Source organism: Apostichopus japonicus, chromosome 20, assembly GCF_037975245.1.
Source record: "Apostichopus japonicus isolate 1M-3 chromosome 20, ASM3797524v1, whole genome shotgun sequence".
NCBI lineage: Eukaryota > Metazoa > Echinodermata > Holothuroidea > Aspidochirotida > Stichopodidae > Apostichopus > Apostichopus japonicus.
The window spans coordinates 3,872,556-3,893,442 of NC_092580.1; the positions used below are offsets into that span (position 1 = coordinate 3,872,556).

The window sequence follows — 20,887 nt, forward strand, 5'->3', positions numbered from 1 at the left end:
GATGACAAGAAACTAGAACAGCAATGCAGAGCTCTGAATGTCAACAATCTATGATAACAGTTCATTGCTGTTGCATGTTGTAAGACAACATAGTCAGACAAATGCATGGTCGCTCGCCCATGTTAAATGTTTTAACTTGCCTATGGCATAAGTCTTTACTCTTTGCTTTGTAAAATGTTTATGGCAAAAAATTACAAAACTGACGGCCAACTACAATCTTAAATTAACAATTAGACCACAATCACATTTGCACAAAATTTGTGGTTAAACAGTATGCCTGTAGTAGGCATAAAGATTATCCACATTGCCTGCTATGAACACTTTTCATGGACCATCGCAAAAAGTTTGCAAAACCATAACACCTTTTGCTAGACGCCTAAATTTATTCCTTTCGATGAAATTATATATCACATTTATTTAATAAACTTCCAAAAACAAAACCGCATATTTCTTTGTAAGACTAGCCTTTTGCATGTTAATTTAGCAAAGTTGCCAAAAGCTACAGGAACTTAGGCTTGCCCATTTCAACATTTTCATACATGTGCAATCCGTGCTCCACATAGCTAGATGCAGAGTAAAGACACATGTGAAACCACTGCTGCGGAGCTAATCTGTATGCCTTCATGTTTCACACCTGAATTCAGGAGGCCTGTCAAGCATTTGTTTTCGAACTAAGCCTTGAAAGGCGGTCTAACCTGAAGAAAAACCAAGTCCAAATCTAATTTGAAAATAGACCTAACATTAGACAATACTGCCATTCTTTGATCTGACAATATTTACAAAGATTTCATGTATTATCTTAGCTAGTTGGCTGCAGTGGGCCAGGCTTTGATAAATACCCATGTTTTGGTTTGGTACAGGTTGGTACAATTTTTTTCCATACTGTATTGTCATGTCCCACTTCAGAGCACTCGTAGTGTCGTTATGAGCAGTATGAATATCATGTTTCTATGGGTTTAAGGTCTGAAACTGTTTAAACTGACAATAACAGTGCTTTGAAGCATGACATTGAGAGGTATTAGCATTAGGAAATTGTCCCAACTGGCTGCAGGTACCAGTGAAATACTGTAAGTATGCATCTCCCATCAATTTGGCCAATCAATAACATTCACACATATGCTCAAGACATGAACCCCGGGGATTTCAAAAGAGAAACATGCAGGTTTTACTTAAGGGGACCTATTGTAAAATGTGTAACAATACAGTCTGCATCTCTAAGGACTTGGGGTGGAGCAGTACTAAACATGACACCCACTAACACGACACACGCTACTAACATGACACCCACTAATATGACACCTACTACAATGACACCCACAACATGACACCCACTAGAAGCATTCACAATATTGACGGTCACAATAAGTAGAGCTTATTTTGTCATTCTGTTCATTTCAGTTAAGTTTATTTCCACAATAAAACAACAAGGATGAAATCAGTAACAATTCCAAAGAAGCGGAGGAGAGCTGAAGAAGCTAGATGCTTTTACTGTATCTTGACGATCACCTATGATAAATATAATGAATTCGCTGAAAAAATAACAAGGACATCGCATCTCCTGTCAAGCATTATCTCAATACGTAGTTAACATACTGAGATTTAGAATCAATAGAAATTTGCAACGCTGTACAAAACTGAACCATATAAATGCTATAACAATTGGGAAGAATCATATCATAATAAAATTGGACAAATTTCATTGCCTTACATACAGCCTTTGATGTTACACATTGCTAAGCTAGACAGGACATACTGTATCTATAACAATTAAAACTCTTACATGGACTTGATGTTCATTGACTCCCAAGGGTTGCTATGTTTTGCACAATGCGTATACTCCAGAACCTATCGGTTTGGGTATTTACGAACAAGGATACTGGCATTTGGGTAGCTTAGGAGAGTGTGTTAGTGTGGTAGGAGACAGGTAAGAGAGGAGTAGATCCATACCATCACAAATATTGTTTGTGAAACATTCTTTTCTTTGCAGAAGATGACTACTAAAGGGACACAACATTCTATTCCAACCTGTCTAAGACTATGCGTACTTAGTTAATCGTATGCCGTCTGGTGTATGGAAGTAATGGTTTGCACGAAGAGAACCTTGTTATACACAGGACGACGACCAAGACGACAAGTTCACAGATCATACGATTATGACATACAGTATTGTATGTAAACTATTACAGTGTACACTAAAAGCTGGGAAAATGTTATTTGGTGTCTTAAAAGAAAACTTTCAAGTACAGTACTACACAGTGTGCGAACAAACAATGTCTCATTGTCCAAGAAAGAAAAACAATAGGAAGAAGACCAACAACAACACAAAACAATAACAAAACTTTGTAGCACTGGACTTGTGAGAGTAATTAATTACAGCACCTGACAAACTAAAGAAAACAGAGAGCTCTGGCTTTTAGGAATTGTTAAGTACTGCTTTAGCATTATTATAGGTTCTGTGTTATCTGTTAAGGATTTGAGAAGCCATGAAGCTACGTGGTGGATCTTACTATGTAACAAAACCGTAAAATATGGATCTCCTTAAATATGCTGTTCAATTGTCATCTGGCCATCCTACCAGCGATTTAACTGATCGACATATATAGCCTAGTCCAATCGAAATCCATCTATCCATCTATCCAGAGAGCTCTATCTTTGTATGATCTAGCAAGAGAGCACTATCTTTGTAGCTAGATAGAGTGCAGTATCTTTGTAGCTAGATAGAGTGCACTATCTTCTCTTTGGCATATTTTTTGCATATTTTTCAATGAGCCTAGTTCGTTGGTACTGTTCAATAAGTACTAAGCACTACAACGATTGATCTATCTTTATACGACACCAAATACGTTTTTTTGCTGCTTTAGCGTAAACTTTGAGAATGAATGTATACATACAAACATATCATAATTTGATTGTATTAAATCAACTATCTGTCACCTAGTCATCCTATAACTAATTGGTAGCAGTAGTGTAACATCTCCTCTCACAGGACTGAAGTGTACTACACATGGAGAATATGAAATGTCCCCAACTGTAGTACTTCACTCCCTTACCACCTTTTGCTATTTATAATCACTCCCTCCCTCATTCCACCGCAACACAACCCACCCTGCCACATATTATACAGTGTTCTATATGTATACATTACTGTATGAGACTTTTGGTATATTGTGTGGCCATCCACATACTGTAATGTAGATGCATGAATATATTATGAACCCTCACAAGAAGTCCATACCCCCCCCCCCCATTCCAGTTTCTTTCTCATTACTATTTCTAATTATTCTCCCTGCTATTGATTTTTTATATATTTTTTGACACCTATCCTTGCCCTCGTGATGAATCTCTCCCCCACCCCCTTACCTTCTCCGCACACTCCTCTATTTTCCTCACAATAATTCATGTATGTGCTGCTCATAGTTGGTACAAGGTGTGGTTGAAATCAAATCTACTGAAAGGATAGCTTTTTATTACTCCTGGTATGTACAGACCCATTAACCACAACATGATTTCAAACTAAGTTTGGGTTTTTGATTTTGTGCTGGTAAGGTTACAAAGCAGAGTTGACTGATATCATCCAAGGACGTTCCTGCTATTTATGTGGTTTTTAACAATTTTCCTATCCACTGCTGCAGTTTTAATGCATACCCTGCTATTATCAAAAAACATGAAGTGGCACAGCAAGAAGATCTCGTTATGACTGTCTACGAATGTATCGTTTTATTGTATAACATTACACTGATGCCCTCAGCTACTTGTGACTTCCCTCTGCAAATTACAACTGCTTACCCACAATCCCTCTCCCCTCCCCCCTCACCTCCCACACACACAAAAGAAAGGTAAAATACAGAATACAAACAGACTTTGTGTTCGTAAATGCGTTTTGAAAATCAAAAGTCAACTCAAAGAGACAGCACACGTCTTCACCGTTACGAACGAATCCAGACGATGAAGCAAGACTTTTGGAAGGAAGGAAACAAAATGATTTGGATCAGTTGGGACCATTTTCAGAGGGAAAAGCAAACCCAGAAAGCCTCTGTTATTGTATCGCTTTAGATCAAATAATGGAAATTGACTGACCAGCCATCCAGAGCAGTATCCTGTTGTCTCGTTAGTCTACAATCTGCAGCACAGCCTCAATCTACCGTCTGCTTGTAAAGCATTGTTCTACAAATCTAATTGATAAAACAGCGCGGTACGAATGATTCAATGCTAAGTTATGAGAGGCTACACACGTGCAGAGAGGATTTTTTATTTCAAGGTCTGACTTCCTGTAGCTCTCATTTGATGTGTTTTCATTGATCAATTATTTTTTTATTTTTTTTTCTTCTGAGAAATAATCCTGACACATTTGATAGTTTGTTATTTTTACAAACATTGGCCTCCTTGAAATATCTCATAAATACGTTTTTACCACTCTCAGTCTCTCTATTGCAATATTTATATCGCAGAACTACTGTACCCTATTTCTAACTTTGCGACCTTCATTCCAGCTAAATCTTAAGTTATCACAACAAATTTCTAACCTTGGAATATCTTACTCACTATAATAACTTTGTTATTATTTATAGTCTCCACCATGAAATATCTATACACTTGTGGCTACTACCATGAATAACCTACATTTCATCGTTACTTACAAATTATACAAGAGCTTGGTTCATTGGAATTTCTGTATACTGTGCTATATAAATTACAGGTTATTTTACTAAATTACTTTTATAACTTACATTGTTACTATTGAACTCACCTCCTACAACTAGAGTATCTCTTTTAATTTCCTTAATCACCAGATTCCATCCTGATTTCTGTGTCATTGGCTATAACATCACTTTCCCACAGAAACTGGATACCAAGTCCTCTATCATCTTAGCCCATGATGTCTATACCTTAGGCTAGACAATCTCAGCATATATTATACTGTTAGGCAATGTTATAGCATTTTTTTTTAGCCTTTCCACTTTACGTCCACCTCAACCTCGACGCCTTCACAATTCATTCATTCTAAATCAATGAATACCACCGCATTCGAAACAATACACATCTGCAAATTACCAAAAGATGACATTCTAGTAAAACCATGTTAGTGTTTCTACAATTTGTACACCGGTGGTTCCCCCCCCCCCCTCCTCTTTTTTTTTATATACATCCTTTACTTTCTCAATCATCCAGTTGTAACTTGTATCAAGTTCTAACTTCCTTCTTCCCAACTTTATCGCATATCACCCACCGTCGTACAACACATGTGTTTGCCAATACTCACATGAAACACATTCTATTTAAATTTGACGCATTCCAAATGTACAAGTGGACTGTTCTCTCGCAGCCAGAAGACATAAATCTTACAGTTTCAATCAATAAAATGTTAGTCATCGTTCTCATATCAACTCATAATCTTCGACAGAAAAAAAAAGGAAAAAAAATCACTACACAGGCAGAAGTTACATGATGTTGCAATACTGCATATGTGAATGCTCACTGCTATAAACAGGGGATTTCCTTGCTTGTGTTTTTTGCCTAAACTGCAACAACAGGTGACATCAAACTAAATTAACTTTCGAGGTATCTAATGAATAAACCACTGTATAGACAAAAATAAACAACGATCATTTGCTATAATTGGCAAAAGGGTTTCAAATATTACTATATGTCATTAACTCACTGCAGGGCATTCAAAGCCTGTTAATGAAATGACGGGAATTCACACATTTCGTTTTCATTGATACTATAGATCTCTACATTTCAAGACAACTACTGTAACTGTAGCTGGTGCTTTACCTCAAGCACAATGACCCCACTCCTAATGGCTTCCATTAATTCTTCATTACTTTTAGCAAAAATGTTTTAAAGCCATCGTTGCAGTCAGCCACCAATGAAAGTCTCCCAAAATACACCTAAGTGGTCCTTTGCTGAAAAGATGTATTTGTAAAAGTTTGCCATTTTTGTTCTGTTTCATGCCTAATTATGCATGCATTCCCTACCTCCCGGAATAGAAATCCCTCAAACACAAAGTCGTTTAATATTAGCCACGTACATCCTCCATAGCCAATAACACCCTATTATATATAATCTGCTAAAATGTTCTCCAGAAAGGTCTTCTATTGTTCATACAACCAAGATTTAGTCCTTGCAGATCTGGACTCCTCACTGTTTTTCTAGTGCTCATTAACAATTGCTCATTCCACCCATTATCCCTGTTCTTGTTAACTATTACTCATAAATACTGAGTATTATTCATGGCGCTCTCCAGTCACGCACAAAGTCAACAGTCTGTCATACAGATCTTATCCTATCCTATAGTTTCATGAAACTCTGACACAACTTTGTGATTAGTGAGATGGGGAATCATTTGAAACAAGTTTTCCAGGTTTCAAGTCAGACTTGATTGTTTTACGTTGCACTTAAACTTGTGTTTTCTTCTAAAAGCACCTTTCTTCATTCGGTCAAGCCCAACAAGTGGAACCTTGTAACTAGTCCGTCTGCCTCTGCCTCTATATTAGATAACCCGGCGTGTTTGCATGCTTTTGAGCCCCTTCATGCAATCATGTTACTTTGATTCAGAGATTACAGTACCTTCGGCCGTGCTAGACAAAGTCTTTGCTTCGATTCAGTGCTCGGTTAACCGTATAGATGGTGCACAATAGGACCAACACAACACTGCCCTCTGTAGAAATGTTGAAGAGCCCCATTATTACTTTAGTATCCTATTCTTTAAACTCAGTAGAAAAACAATAGAGCAAATAGGCAGCAACTTCATACCTTTCACGTGGTCCCATCTTACTTACTCCCATCCACATTTTGATACAGGAATCACTCAATCTCGAAACATTAACTACAGCCAATAAGATCTGGGTCAACCCTGTTGTGAAATTCTGTCTAACACGTTTCTCCCTTTTATATTCCCAACACCCAAAAAAGGTTGTACTTATTTCGTTCCCAAAGACCCTCCCCCGGCCCCCAACCCCACATCCTCTATAACTATATGTCATTAGTAACCCCCCGTATGATCCTTGGTATTGAAATCAAACAGAAATCATACTAAAAAGATACTCCTGTTCTAGTTTATTACTAATGCTGCGTCTGTGTCTGCTGACTCACAGAACGCACTTGATGACTGTATGACTCACGGAAACCTAAACCTAACTCGTCAAAGACTACTTTAATTAAGGAACCGCACAAGAAAATGGAAGAGAAAATGGGAAGAACAGAGAGTCCAATAATGGCAAGTGTTGGTGAGCAGTCACATGCTACCAGTACAATGACGACATACTGTGTAAATAGCATCTGGTCATAACTGACTCTCCTAGCTGATTCTCCTAAGTGAACATGACCACACAATTGCGGGACAAATTTATACGGTAAAGTTTACGGAAAAGTAAGCATTCAAATTTCCTTTGCTTGGGCAGCTAAAATTTTGATCAATTTTCTGGGAGCCCGCACAGTGAGAAATAAGGGCAAAAAAAAAGAGCTTTCTGTCTTCAAACCGGCGAGGGGCTGCAGTCGAAATCTACATCCTAATTTTATGGGCAAACAAGAGATCCCGGTATCACATAGTTTGCAGCCGTCTGGGATTTTTCTGTGACACTTGTAGCCTTTACGACCAATTACGGGTGTAGTGATGCAGGGCTTGTCGGACAATGGTCTGCAAGAGTTGCCAGAGGTTAGAAACTTAAGACTTTTTGATACATATATTGAATGTTCAGCCACCGTAATCTGTAAGATTGGCAATGGAAATTCTTGCATATTAACATTTTTCCAAAGGCTAGACCATGATTAAGAGGATGGATGACCGAGAAGAAGAAGTAGAGAAACAGAGAAAGTGTTCCGGTCATCTGTGTCTTGTAAGAAACCAACTACATTCTTCAAAGTTGTTTAATTCTCTGGAAAGCAATCGCCCCCCCCCCCCTCGTTCTTCCAGTCCCTCCCTCTTCCAGTGCCCCACTTTCTCTCATCCCTCCCCTCGACTTGTTATGGTGTGTTTACACCGACTTAGAATGATGGTTCAACCCTGGTCTTTTTAGAACAGGCCGAGGGATATGTCTATCTTATTTACATGGCAAATATACATACATATCAGTATACATACATATATGACTTGTTATTAACTTTTTTTGTTTTTTCTTTGCTATGGGATGTGATACATCTTCTAAATTTCAATAATTGTTCTCCTCTGACCATCCCTTTATCTTAGCAAATTAAATCTCCAAACACAAAAAAAAGGATAAAGAGAGTAAAACAATTGAAACAATGCACTTCCTTTAAAAAAGGAGTAAAAAGATATGAACTGAGAAATAAAACAGCTCTTAAAATTTTTTGCCTTTAGTCCGTTTTTTCTCGTTTTTTTTTGTTTTTGTTGGGGGGGGGGGTTTCTTTGTTTTTTATCAAAATAAACATGACAAAAACAGGCATTCCCACGAATTTGATCCTCTGCATGAAATCTGTCCCTACTGGTAGTATCCAAAGATTATATGTCTCGAGAGAGAGAAAGATGACTCTAACGACTGGGCAGGCTCCTGCTCCAGTTAAACTTAAACCACATAAAAGAAAGAGATTGGATATCAAATATTACTTTATAACTATCTACAGGTTTTTTTGTTTTTTGTTTTTTCCTTTCTTTTTTGTGAAAATCTCATGTGTTTCATTAAAAAAAAAAAAAATTGAAAGAAAATCACTCCAAAGTGTAAAAAAACAACTGTGTCTTCTATTTCCTGAAATTGTTTTACGGATTTTCATATCGAACACTTGAACTAGATTATGGACAGACAAAATTGATATTTGATGGAATTTTTGACTAATCGTGAAATTTCTTACACCGAGTAAATCTTGACTGTGTAGCAGATGCTGTCAAATGTTTCTCCATGCCTATAGTAACTATGTTGCCAGGTCTATCCTTACTTCTACAACCTTCCCACTTCCAAATAAAGCTTAATTCAACCCCTTTTAAAGACACAGGCTGACTTCTCCTAGGATGAACTTGTTCGTAACAACCTTAGGTGAAAGTTTGGTGGATTCTACTTTGGAGTTATCTATACAACACTACCTACAGTATGTCCTTATAGGCAGTAAAGTCGTCTCTATGGCGCTACACACCAGACGCCAAACCAGAATATTCCAAGAATATTCTTCCAATTGATGCAGAATCTAATCGGCTCATTATCATCAACATCAACATCATCATCATCATCATCTCTCAAGAAACCATATTACGACTGAAGTGCTTTCATTTCAACATGAATATTCCTTAAACCCCCACTACAGACAGCTATGATGTCGACGAGGTGTAGAGCACGCCAGAGATATATCTGCCGTGTTTAGATCAAGTCGAATTAACGAAGCAAATGATATCACCACACACACACACTCACTCACATATATACATCTGCACTGGATTACGTTGATTACTTTGTAACGTCAAAACAACATGCTTTGCACGCATATACGTACAAATCAGAAATATCCTAAACCAAATGCTGGAATAATTAGTACAATATGCTGGGACTGCCGGACCAGCCAAATCCTGAAGATGATGCGGGGAGGACGACGCTTGCAGAGAAAAACAAATAACTTTACAGCACGGTAGATGGATTGGACAAATGCTAGTGACAACAGTGAAGGTTCATTGTCCTATTATAACCTCTCACCCAACCTCTCCCTTGCTAAATCCCTTTCTCCTTACCCCCATCCCTTATCAGATTCACAGAATTTACATCTGAAGAAATATTCATAAATGTTAAGATTGTAAAATCAAACAAAATTTTGCTCCATAGGACTGCATGTCCCCATCCCCACCATAAATACAACATGCATATATCCAGAACTAATGTGACGAATATACAATCAACTGGTGCACATTCCAAATAAGTGTTAGTGTTAGTGATGTCACAAAAACAATAGGGAAGGAATGCTTCCTTAGTATTTCCAACATTTGCACCCACCCTTCATTCACCTCCTCTCCCCCTCCCCCCCCCCACACACACACAAACAGACATGTTCAGTTTCTCTTCAGTGGACCTACTATTTTATTACTCCACAAGTATTCTCTAACTGCATATTAAACTTATACATCAAATTATTATTTTCTATTTTGGTAACATTTCAAAACCAGCTTCTTGTATCAGAATCTGACAAATTCACTGAACTACTTGACAAACCCTCTTTTTAAGTTTTTCATCCAACCAATTATATAATTAAGTATTTAATGTTTCCATTCCATTGTAAAGGTCATATTTTTTATAATCAAAAGCCAAGTGCAATCAGTAAAAAGAGTTGGTATGTCTTCATAATTTGAAAGGAAGCATAACCATTCACACTAAATTAGGCTGCATTTTTAAAAGAATTAATCCCTGGTTTACTACTCTATATACTATATTTCCCATGACCAAAAGATGTACCATGCATTTTACCATAGCTGTGTAGGTACAGTAATGGAAGTTATCCATGGCAAGTCTGTGACATTTCCAACGTCATTGGGCCTGCTTTCATTTCTGCTGGGATGTTATAATATATTACCCACGAACCAACATCTCCATTCCCCACACGACCAACATCTCAATCAAATGAGCAGAATTGCTTGTTTTTTCCTTCTTTCTTGTTTTGTATTGAGAAACAGTCAATTTGTTGAAAACAGAAATTTTTCTATATTATGAAATCTGTAAATGCTTTTGAGAGTCTGAGACCATCAGGGCACTGCACTCGGCCTTGGATAACCTCTTCTATGAGTACAATCGACGACGTCAACTTGTTTAAACATTGTCAAAACAGCAAAAACAGAATTCAAGAGCCCTTTTTATTTCTTCAATTCTACATTTAACTGACTGCAAATTGTTAAATTTTGGATTTAATAGATGCTGACAGCAATATCACAATTTTTGGCAAAATTCTAAAAAGTTTCCTCCAGAACCACATGGCATCCATAGATGTGTAACACTGTGCGGAATACATGCGTCATGCTTCTTTTTTTTCTTTGGGTGAAATTCAGAGCAAGTAATAGACAGTAGAAGACACATTTCTCTGAAGCGAGTTTGCTTTACGGTTACCACTATAGGCACAGTGCCTTAAGCCCACATCACCCCTGACTGTTTGCCCCTCCTTTGGACCTTTACAGAGGTACAGTACCACCCCTGACTGTCCCCCCCCCCCTCCTCGGACCTTTACAGAGATACAGTACATAGCTACATCATCTACAACAACAGCAGCAAGTTCTCTGAATAGAAGAACAGTAATAAGAGGGTAGAAACTGATATGCGTGTGGCAGTGAAAACAGCTCATAAAGATCTATCTGATACTGATCAGCAGATAGGCTGGCGTTGATGAGCATTTGCATTTACCATGTAATATGTTAATAGATCGGTTAACAACAACACTATTGTCACAATGAGAAGTCTGTGTATAATGAGAGAGTAGAAGTTTTACCTTCTGTAATGGCACTATTACTTCTCTAGTTTTACAATCACAGGGATGAGTCTGTTGAACAGGCAATCAGGCATATGACTATATATATATATACTAAACAATTAAGAAATAATTGGCCAATAATCTCATTCTGCTTTCGTGAGTTTAGATGCATTTGACTAGGTCACTATACATCTGAACGTTGTGTTAATTTTGAGCTCATTCTGATCTAGACGCACACTATATATCATTCACACACAATTTAGATAAGCTTTAAGAACTAACCAAGGAGATTAGGAACTACCATAAATGTTAAATTCAATGGCACAATCCAACACAATGCCTAATTTGCCTAATTTGTTAAAACTGCTAGTGTAATTACTTTGTCAAAGACTGTTAAAACAAATGGCTTTTGTGTTAGGATACTTTTGTGTTTAGTTTCAACACACACAGTAAAGAGTGCTGAATGGGTTCATTTCAAGAGCCAATTTACGGAATCATCTTCCTATTCAACAAATTGCTATTGAACTTGAAGCATATCAGTGAACAAAATCATTTTCCAAGCATTGTTGGTGACTCAGTCATCCAGGGACCTCTGTGGCATGTGTTTTAACTATTGTTAGCCTAAAGGATAACACTGAATTCTGAGGTGACTTTCAGGTAACTTTTTAAAAACTGTACAAGTTGCATTATAATGATTATATACGGATTTACTTATTTAATCTGCCAAAGTTACAAAAAAGTTAGAAGAGCTCATATATATGCTGCATCTTTTGCTTAGTACGAAAAAATCTCATTCTGCAACGTAATGTAGTTTTATGGCACGATAGAGGTTGAGGATGTCAAATTAAGGTCATGAAACGATCTTTCTATTTCCTGGTTTGTAAACAAAAAGGTCATATTTTGTTCAAATAATAATTGGATGTGGTGAATGGATAATGTTACTGTCACCAGCTATGCATTGCTCTTACATATTAAAACAATAGGAATCCTTGTGGCATACCCATTTGTGACAGTGGCTAATCTATTCCAAAAACACAATTACCAACTTCTTCTGCCTTTCTTCCCTAAAGTCAATATGCAACTGTTTTTCAAAGGCAGGCACATTTTGTTCTCTTACCTGCAAACTTCTCCTTAATACTCATAAGAGCATCAAGGGTCTTCCAACTGGATGTTTGAATTCAACATTCAATATAAGGGATACCAACCCACGAGATGCCTTACTTATGATTTTGATCTGATTTTTCAATGAGTTCACATGTTCACATATATCGAAAATGAATGATGGATGAAAAGATTCGGCCATGTCACCAATATTGAGAAAACCCAGACCGGATGAATGGTATATAATACATGTATAAATCAAGACGACAATGAAACGCAGAGTAAACACAAAGAACACATGTAACGAGGGGGGGGGGGGGAGGGGGAGACACCAGTGACACCTAGAAACATCTCAGCAACAAACATGGTGAATAAAGCAGCAATGACAGGTGGACGGATATGGGGGGGGTGGAGTTGGGAAAAAGAGAGGGGTTTGGTACACATGAGATGGGACCCTCAATGACCTTTGAAACAGAAAAAAAAGTTATGATTACAAAGTATTAACTTCACAAGACTGTCATAAAGACAACTGTTAATTTTTTTTAAGAGGTGACTTCGAAATGAGCAGAAGAGAAGGAAAACAGAAAAATAAATTCGATAGAGTGACAACAACAGACTCGGAATTAAAGGGGGGGGGGGTTGTTAAGTAAACCGACAAATGAGTAACAGGTGCGGTGTTAAAAGTAAAAGGTTCCACACAAAAAAAGGGGGGGCGGAAATAATAGAGTGATTAGTTTTCTGAAAGAGAAACCACAGGAAACACCACTGTGTGCAAGTAATATATATATAATGTTCAAAATCATACATGCATTTTGCCTGGCACTGGTAAAGTCTGTAGGGCTGGAGGGGCCAGCGGAGCTTCTTTCTGTTAAATATGCTGAATGGAAGAGCAACAGAAACGAATGTTATCATTTAACCATCATCATTCAACATCATCTCAAGTGAAAAAGTTTCACAAGAACAAAATTACACAAGAACAACAAAAATATTACAAGTATATATAGATCTGAAAACCAAAAGATTCCTAAGAACAGTTTGTATGCATGTCATTCTTTACATAATTGATGCTTATTCTGCCCTTTCTTTTCGGTTGTTATTAATATTATTATTTTTATTATTATTATAATTATAATTATTAAATATTATTTATGATGGTCAAAGTAATGTCTGACCAATTTGTGGATTTATGATGATTTTGGATGAATATGAATATTTTGTGATGCAGCAGCTTTGTGATATCAATGGTGATGGACCAGCTCATATCTAAACTGAAATGACCTTTGCATGAAAGGGGAGAGTGGTGAGAAGGCACCAGGGGCAAGGGGACCAGGGAGGACCAGGGGGAAGGGAAGAGGGGAAATAAAGGCACCAGGACCAGGGAGGGGAAGGGAGTGGGGGAAATAAGTATGAATGTACATAACAGACTAAATCATTGTTTGTGATTGTTATGAGTAGATCAAAACGAGATACAGTGAATTTAATATTAAAGCATGATAAGCAAAAACATACTGAAGAACCTGATGAAAAACCACAGGGAACCACTGAATGTTTTGCAAAACAAATTATTTAAGAGACAAATATACAACCCAACAGATATTTCTAACATCGGTTTGCCTCACATCATGTTATCCTCCAGGCATATATTAAAGAACATTAAAGCAATCACAGAAGCATTTTAGTAGAACTGAACAGACAGAGCAGCCTGTGTCGCCAAGAGCTTTTAAGGGACCACGGCGTCACCTTAGATTTATTTCACTGCTAGCTGATCTCTCTCCACAATTTGAGGCTAAACACCCACCCATGGTGGTGGATACTATATATAATACTATGTTCCATCTATGCAAATTCAGGTCTACTTTCACAATTGTCTTATTTCTTCTTGCAGGAGTCGGTAACTGTTATAAACCTGCTTCTGAGAAACCAAATCATCAACTCTGAAACACTCACGAACTTTTCACTTGCTTAATGTGTCTGCGCTATTCTTGTTTCGTGTATGTTTTTGTCACTGTAGTGCCCGTGTGCGCTACAATGTTGGCATCACTGGCCACGTAAACGATACCCACATGACTGCGTAGCCAACTCATTCTGAGACTGTCACGGCGGTGCTTACAAGCACCTCACTTTGTATATATGACTATATTCCCTGGTGTGTTGTCCTCCTAAAAAGATAACACCATGAACAACAGGTACTAACAATACTGCGTATTTGCAGGCAAGTGCAGGTTTTGTTTTGTATTGTTTTCTGTTTGTGCTGTTGTTGTGCATCATTCTCATTGGAAAATACAGATATATAAATAGTTCATCTGATAAAACAGCATACCTAGATCAACAGTTGCTCAAAATACAGAATACCATGGAATGCCTATATACATACTTTACCATTGTAATCTAACAACATGACTTGGGCCTATCCTTTACAACCCATTGAAACTGGTTACGAAACCACAACTGTTGCTCAAATAGTAGATTATAATCATTTGCGACCAGATTCAACCTCACCACCCTTTACGAAATTGTTCATGTAGAAAGGTTACACCCAACCGTGAATCAAAACAATCGGCATTGAATATTTATGAAAGCAGTCCGTGAAAGCTAGCTTTAATGGAAGAAACATGCGGTGAGCACACTATCTGCTTCACAGGTGAAAAATAAAACCTGCATAGAATGCTACCTTACAAATCAAACACTTTGGATGAAAATGTATAACAAAACAGAGGAGCCAATCTTATAATAAGACTTCACTTTACGAAGTATGTTTTAAGTTGAACTGTATACAATTAAAGCTTGTAATGTGAAATATTCCTTAAAGTTAATCAATATCCTATATAGAATATACACTTTAGATTAATGCATCCAACTATAGTCCAGCACACACATCACCACAATCTTCCACCAGACTTTTCACATAAATGATTCTGACAAAGTTTGATTTGTTTCTGGGGAAACATGTTCCCAATCAGTTTTGACCAGTTGTAAAGATTTACATTTTCAGTAGAGTAATGCCCCCCAAAAAAAAAACATTTTAATATCACTAAGATCGGTGCTATGTGAATTTCCTCACTGATTTGTAATAGACCTGTGTTAAGACCAGGATTAACAGCCGCTAGTATTTCAATCTATCTTATTTGCTAATTGCAATGTATCGAGTGAATGCAATACACTGTAACCAGATTCCAAGGATCCAATGGCAACAGCATGTTGGTATGCTGGAAGAACTTTTGTAATGTAGAAAGCCCAGGTTCTACATATAACTTCATAAGACCCTAGTTTTAAGTTTAGGAACTATTAACTGGTACTTTGGTTTCATAGTGGGTACAGTCGTATTGTACTCCCACCACATAGTCAATTACTTGCATGTTGACAAAAATTAACTAAGCTCCTTTAAATCAAAACAAATCATCAACAAAGTCCTACAAATTTACATGTAGGCCTATCACATAGGTACCAATTCCATTCCATAGTAAACTCACTTAAATTTTAATTTGCCTATCCCATAGATACCGTAAACTCACTTTAGTAGTGACAGACAGACACTACTCCCATACCAAGACACTAACTCCCATAAAATACAATTCATTCAGTTGGTTGAATATCAACGTAATGGTGCCATCAACAGTCCTAGTTACTTAACTTAGAAATTTAAAAACAAATTTTTAGGAGTCAACTTCCAACAATTTTTAACAGGTAGTTCAGTGTAATTACTACACTGAGGTTTGCTGTAGACTACAATAACCGAAATATTGGATGTGGTTTCTTTCATCTCAAAAGAAATCCCTTCATGGTCTGACTCAGTACCCCTCCTATCCCTCCTTCCCATCGCCCAATCAGAACATGAGTATCTTATTTTCACCCGTCGACCAATCAGAACATGAGTAGTATCTTACTTTCAGTGTCGTATGTGAAACCTTCATGTGAAACCTGTTGTCCCTGACAAAAACACATTTACCAGGAAACACTGATAGTTTCTGTTTCAGGTACCTACAGTAGTAATAGAAGGTCTCGTATAACTGAACTTAGTTTCAATATCTTTTTTTATACCATGTTTTCTCGCATTGATTTATAATTTATCAATTTATAACTTATCAGTTTATAACTTATCAACTTATCAATTTATAATTTCAATACCCAAAGACCCAACCAAGTTAATGAAGTCTATAAGCTTGACTACTGATATTTCCTTCAAATAGTGAAGATGTCCTAATTCTGTTTTGCAAGTTGTTTAATTATACATACACTCTTTTGAAAAAATCATGGACAACAAATTCATAAAAGAAACCATAACCAGTTATTTCCCAATTTCCAGTGCTTTCCCACGGTCATTAACCAGTAATTTCCCACACTTAGTTTTAGGATGTTCATTTAGTGAAACAACATAGAAAGCTGGTCTGGTGGTGTGCAATCTATCTTTGAGCAATGATTAAAGCAGCATTTTGCGTTGGGTCACTTTTTTCCACCTTTTTAACATGTGCATCGATTTTTTTACATGTATCAATCATAAAACAGCAAACTAAGATACCATCCAAGTTTCATCCTGCCAAGAGCGTTAATTAGCGAGTAATTAACGATTTATATCGATAACGAGTAAAAGTGTCCTCGACAAAGTTTTCATATCTCCAAATCCACTAGTTTGAATTCCACCAATCAGTGAATAGTATGTTTATTCATGAGCATTTTGCGTTTGGTCGCCGTTTTCTACTTTTTTTGACATGTCCATCGAGTTTTTTACATACATCAAATCACAAAACAGCAAATTAAGATATTAGCCACGTTTTTCTCTGCCAAAAACGTTAATTGGCGAGTATTCCACATACAAATTTAAATCGCATGCAGTTCCCAAACCCACTAGTTTGAATTCAACCAATCAGAGATGCAGGTTTAGTTATGAGCCGTTGCTAAAAATAGATTCAAGACTTTGCGTTGGTACAACTCCCTGGTACAACTGCCATATAGACTGTACACAAATCAAGCGTGGTGTTATATTACGTATCTGTCAATGACGTTCGTAGTGTTTAAATATTCATATTATGGGCGAGGTTTATTGGGTTCCCAACGGAAAATATCTTGGAGAACAACACAGTTGAAAGTTGCAAATTTTTCGACTTTTATGCCACCATTTGAAGTAAAATATAAATAGATAAGCTAGTTATGTATGTCGTTATGGCATAGTGGAGTCAGTGAGGTTGAGAAATATCATAGTCGAGGACGCAAAATGCTGCTTTAATACAAGGTTTGTTGAAAAAATGGTGACAGAAACCAAAAAGGCTGCTTTAAAGACCACAGAAAAACTTGCTAAATTAAAAAAAAAAAATTATTGCATCCCACATTTTGATTTCTTCCTTTCTTACTTTGTTTTCTTACAGTAAGTTTCATCACACCTTTACTAAATTCTCGGCAACAAAAAAAGCTACACATATTTCAATTGTTTCATAATTCACTTGTCAACATACCTAGCCATCGATGGTGCTAGTCACTGATTACGATATCACTTTAAACAGTGATGTACACTAACCCGGACACTGCTGCACATCTATCATTTAAGCAAAGTTACATCCACAGTGTGGGCTTGGTGTTGTTACCTGAAACTTTTATGAACTTTCAACAAATTTGCCAACTTCACCAACAAGAGTAAAAACTGTCAGAACTTTAAATTGATGATCATTTAAAATAAATGTAGCAAGCATATATATCTATATAACCACTTTTTCTTTGTCAGAGCAAGTATCAAGAACTGAAAAAGTGTTGAGAGGTTTACATAATTTCTCTCTGTAGTATCGTGTGAGCTACTACGGTGCGGATAAGGACCCATGCAGTCGCACTAAAATCTAAGTGCCAGTGACAATCTGGGAAATAAACCAAAATTCCCATCCCAGAGCAATACACAATGTCACTGGTCTACTGAATGGTCTAATATCAACCCCTCCCCCCCCCACCCCATCATCGTTTTTTCTTTGCGTAACACCAATTTCCAACCTTTAAAAAATAAAACAAAATACAGTTGAATTTACATAGAAAAAGGGAAAAACATACTGTATTCTTTTTAACTGTCCCTCTATTCCAGTTAGTAGTATTTTTGGTTAATGAAGCATGCCAATTTCCTTTGACTATGGCTTCTGCCTTTCCGCACTAGGAGACGGTAATTAGTTAAGACAAAGGAGATAAAAACCTCACTCAAGACACTGTTCATTAACTTTCTGTCATATAAAGGAGTTAATCATCTATGCGCATACATGAGTATGTATATAAATGTCTCTTTACACTACAATGGTTTCACATGGACTGCTGCCAATCAGGTCACTAGAGTGACAACACAGCTGCTGTGATGGCTCTTCACAATTTTCAAGAAAATAATGATGCAACGTAAAGGAGATATATATAAAGAACTGAGGGAGCACCCTACCCTACCAATCTTCCTCCATTGTCACATTTAAGGTATTATTTCTCTGAAGATAGATATAGACATTCTTTAAAATAATTGGGTGCAACCGTAAGAGCGGTGGGGAAGGGGACACATAGTGCTAAGAACCCCCCCTTTTTATTTTAAAGTTTTGCTATGACCCTGTACCTTCATCTGGTAGTTGTGTGGTTGATAACAGTATCACAGCAAATGACAATTGATTTAACAGTAACCAGTCCCCCCACCACCACCCCCTACCCACCCCCCTCAATAGAGATTCCACGATTTGCTACGATATGGGGCCCATTCTTACCCACTTCTTTCACATAAAAGTATACTGCACACAAAATAACAATTAACACATGAATAATATCCAGCAATTAATATCCAGCTCTATTCTTAACTCCAGACTCAGAAATATTGCAAAAACAGTATAATTGAAGGAAGGACCTTGATATTTCTCCTTTTCTTTGTTTACTTTTATTCCATTTCTTTTTGTTACCTATTTTTTTTTTAAAAAAGATAAAAAAAACTGGCTATGCCTTATTGAAGATAAAAAATATGTTTATTTGTTGAGCTCACCCATGTGGAGATTACTAAAGTACAAAGAAAGTTCAAAAGGAGAATATAATAATAGATGTGCAGCTTGTACAAGGCAGTGTATATATAGCATGGTAAACCTGTTATAGGTCACCATTGAGAGTTTAAGATTCTCTCCTCTGGAATGTGTACAGTGTTAAGGGACAAACATCTTTATTGTCCACGTGTCTTTGTGTTGACAACTAAGACAATGAAAAGACAAAGGAGAGGCTATGAAGGCATTTAATGAGGCAAGAACTTTCAACAATGGAGCAAACTTAAAACTAGGTAAATCGATCCCCAGTTCTTCAGTGAGGTGTTCGACTGCACATAATCATGTTAAGCAGCAAAATTTAGATCTACCTAGACGTCACGCTGGGCTTCAGAAAAGGGAATGTTAAAAATGATGACCTCGTACAGAATATTTTACTATTTTTAGGGATGTTGAGTGTATGCAACATAGAACAACATTTAGAGTAACATATGTATGATAGTATCTCGGGAAGGTTCCATCTGAGAAGGCAGTGGATGATGTCATCACCATGTCTCTCCAGGCTGATATTATAACATTAACACAGTCTTACATACCGTAATGTTTATCAAAAACCAATCTTTGTTCCAACTTGCATCAACAACAGAGAACATTGAAGGATCTGGCCTACGATAATGTTTACAAGGTTGGGAGTTGGGTTTAGGCTGAATGCGTAATCAACGGGTACCTAGGGGGGGGGACTACTCAAGTTAGCAAACTGGTGACCGGGTACCTGGGAGCATGATATTGTCGTTCCCGTCACTAATATTTATCATATATATCTATATACACTGTAATGAACACAGTATAATAACCAGGATGGATTTGTTCAATTATGAATCCCTTTCAACTGTGGAGCCTAGGAATTACCGGCAAGGTGACTTCCACACTAACATTTAACTGTGTGATATCCACTGCACACCTTTTCTGTGCAAACCTGAAGAACTAGTACCGTAATCAGAGCCAGTGCTTGGCATTTCTTTATCAAGGTCAGGTGCATTAAATCTATACTTATAATAAAATCTAAACTCATAGCTCTGATTTTTTTTTTTTTTTTAATTAGTGAAGTAATCAAGAAAATCTCTCAAACACTTTTTCCTTGGGTTACCAAAAATCGAATCGAGAGCGAATCCAATCAAATTGTTAACAGTCACCTGATCTTAATTGCAAATAGGCAATGTAAGATGAATCCTGCATAGGGTAGAGAATTACATACAACACTGGTATCATCTTCGTAGAGGAATTTCAGGATTCCCTATCGTCTTCGTCGTCATATGGCAATTCAGATCGCGTTCAGTCAAATGTTTTGATCGAAAGTTGTTTTGTCGGGAATCGTTTTCAAATTCTGTTATCAATTGTGAAGGTTCATAAATACGAAGGTTCCTTTGTAC

At 37.1% G+C, this 20,887-nt stretch overlaps 1 protein-coding gene across 44 annotated transcripts in view; it reads right to left on the bottom strand.

Moving 5' to 3' along the window:
• The window catches only part of LOC139961909 (uncharacterized), an 83,687-nt gene that overhangs the window by 20,060 nt on the left and 42,740 nt on the right, over positions 1-20,887 (bottom strand). For 28 of the 44 annotated variants that reach the window (XM_071961565.1, XM_071961561.1, XM_071961576.1 and 25 more), the window contains one exon: positions 13,298-13,369. The exons of the other annotated variants lie outside the window; for them this stretch is intronic. In XM_071961565.1, the coding sequence (XP_071817666.1) occupies positions 13,298-13,369 (72 nt within the window). The remainder of the gene's footprint in view (positions 1-13,297; positions 13,370-20,887) is intronic. 44 annotated transcript variants of the gene reach the window in all.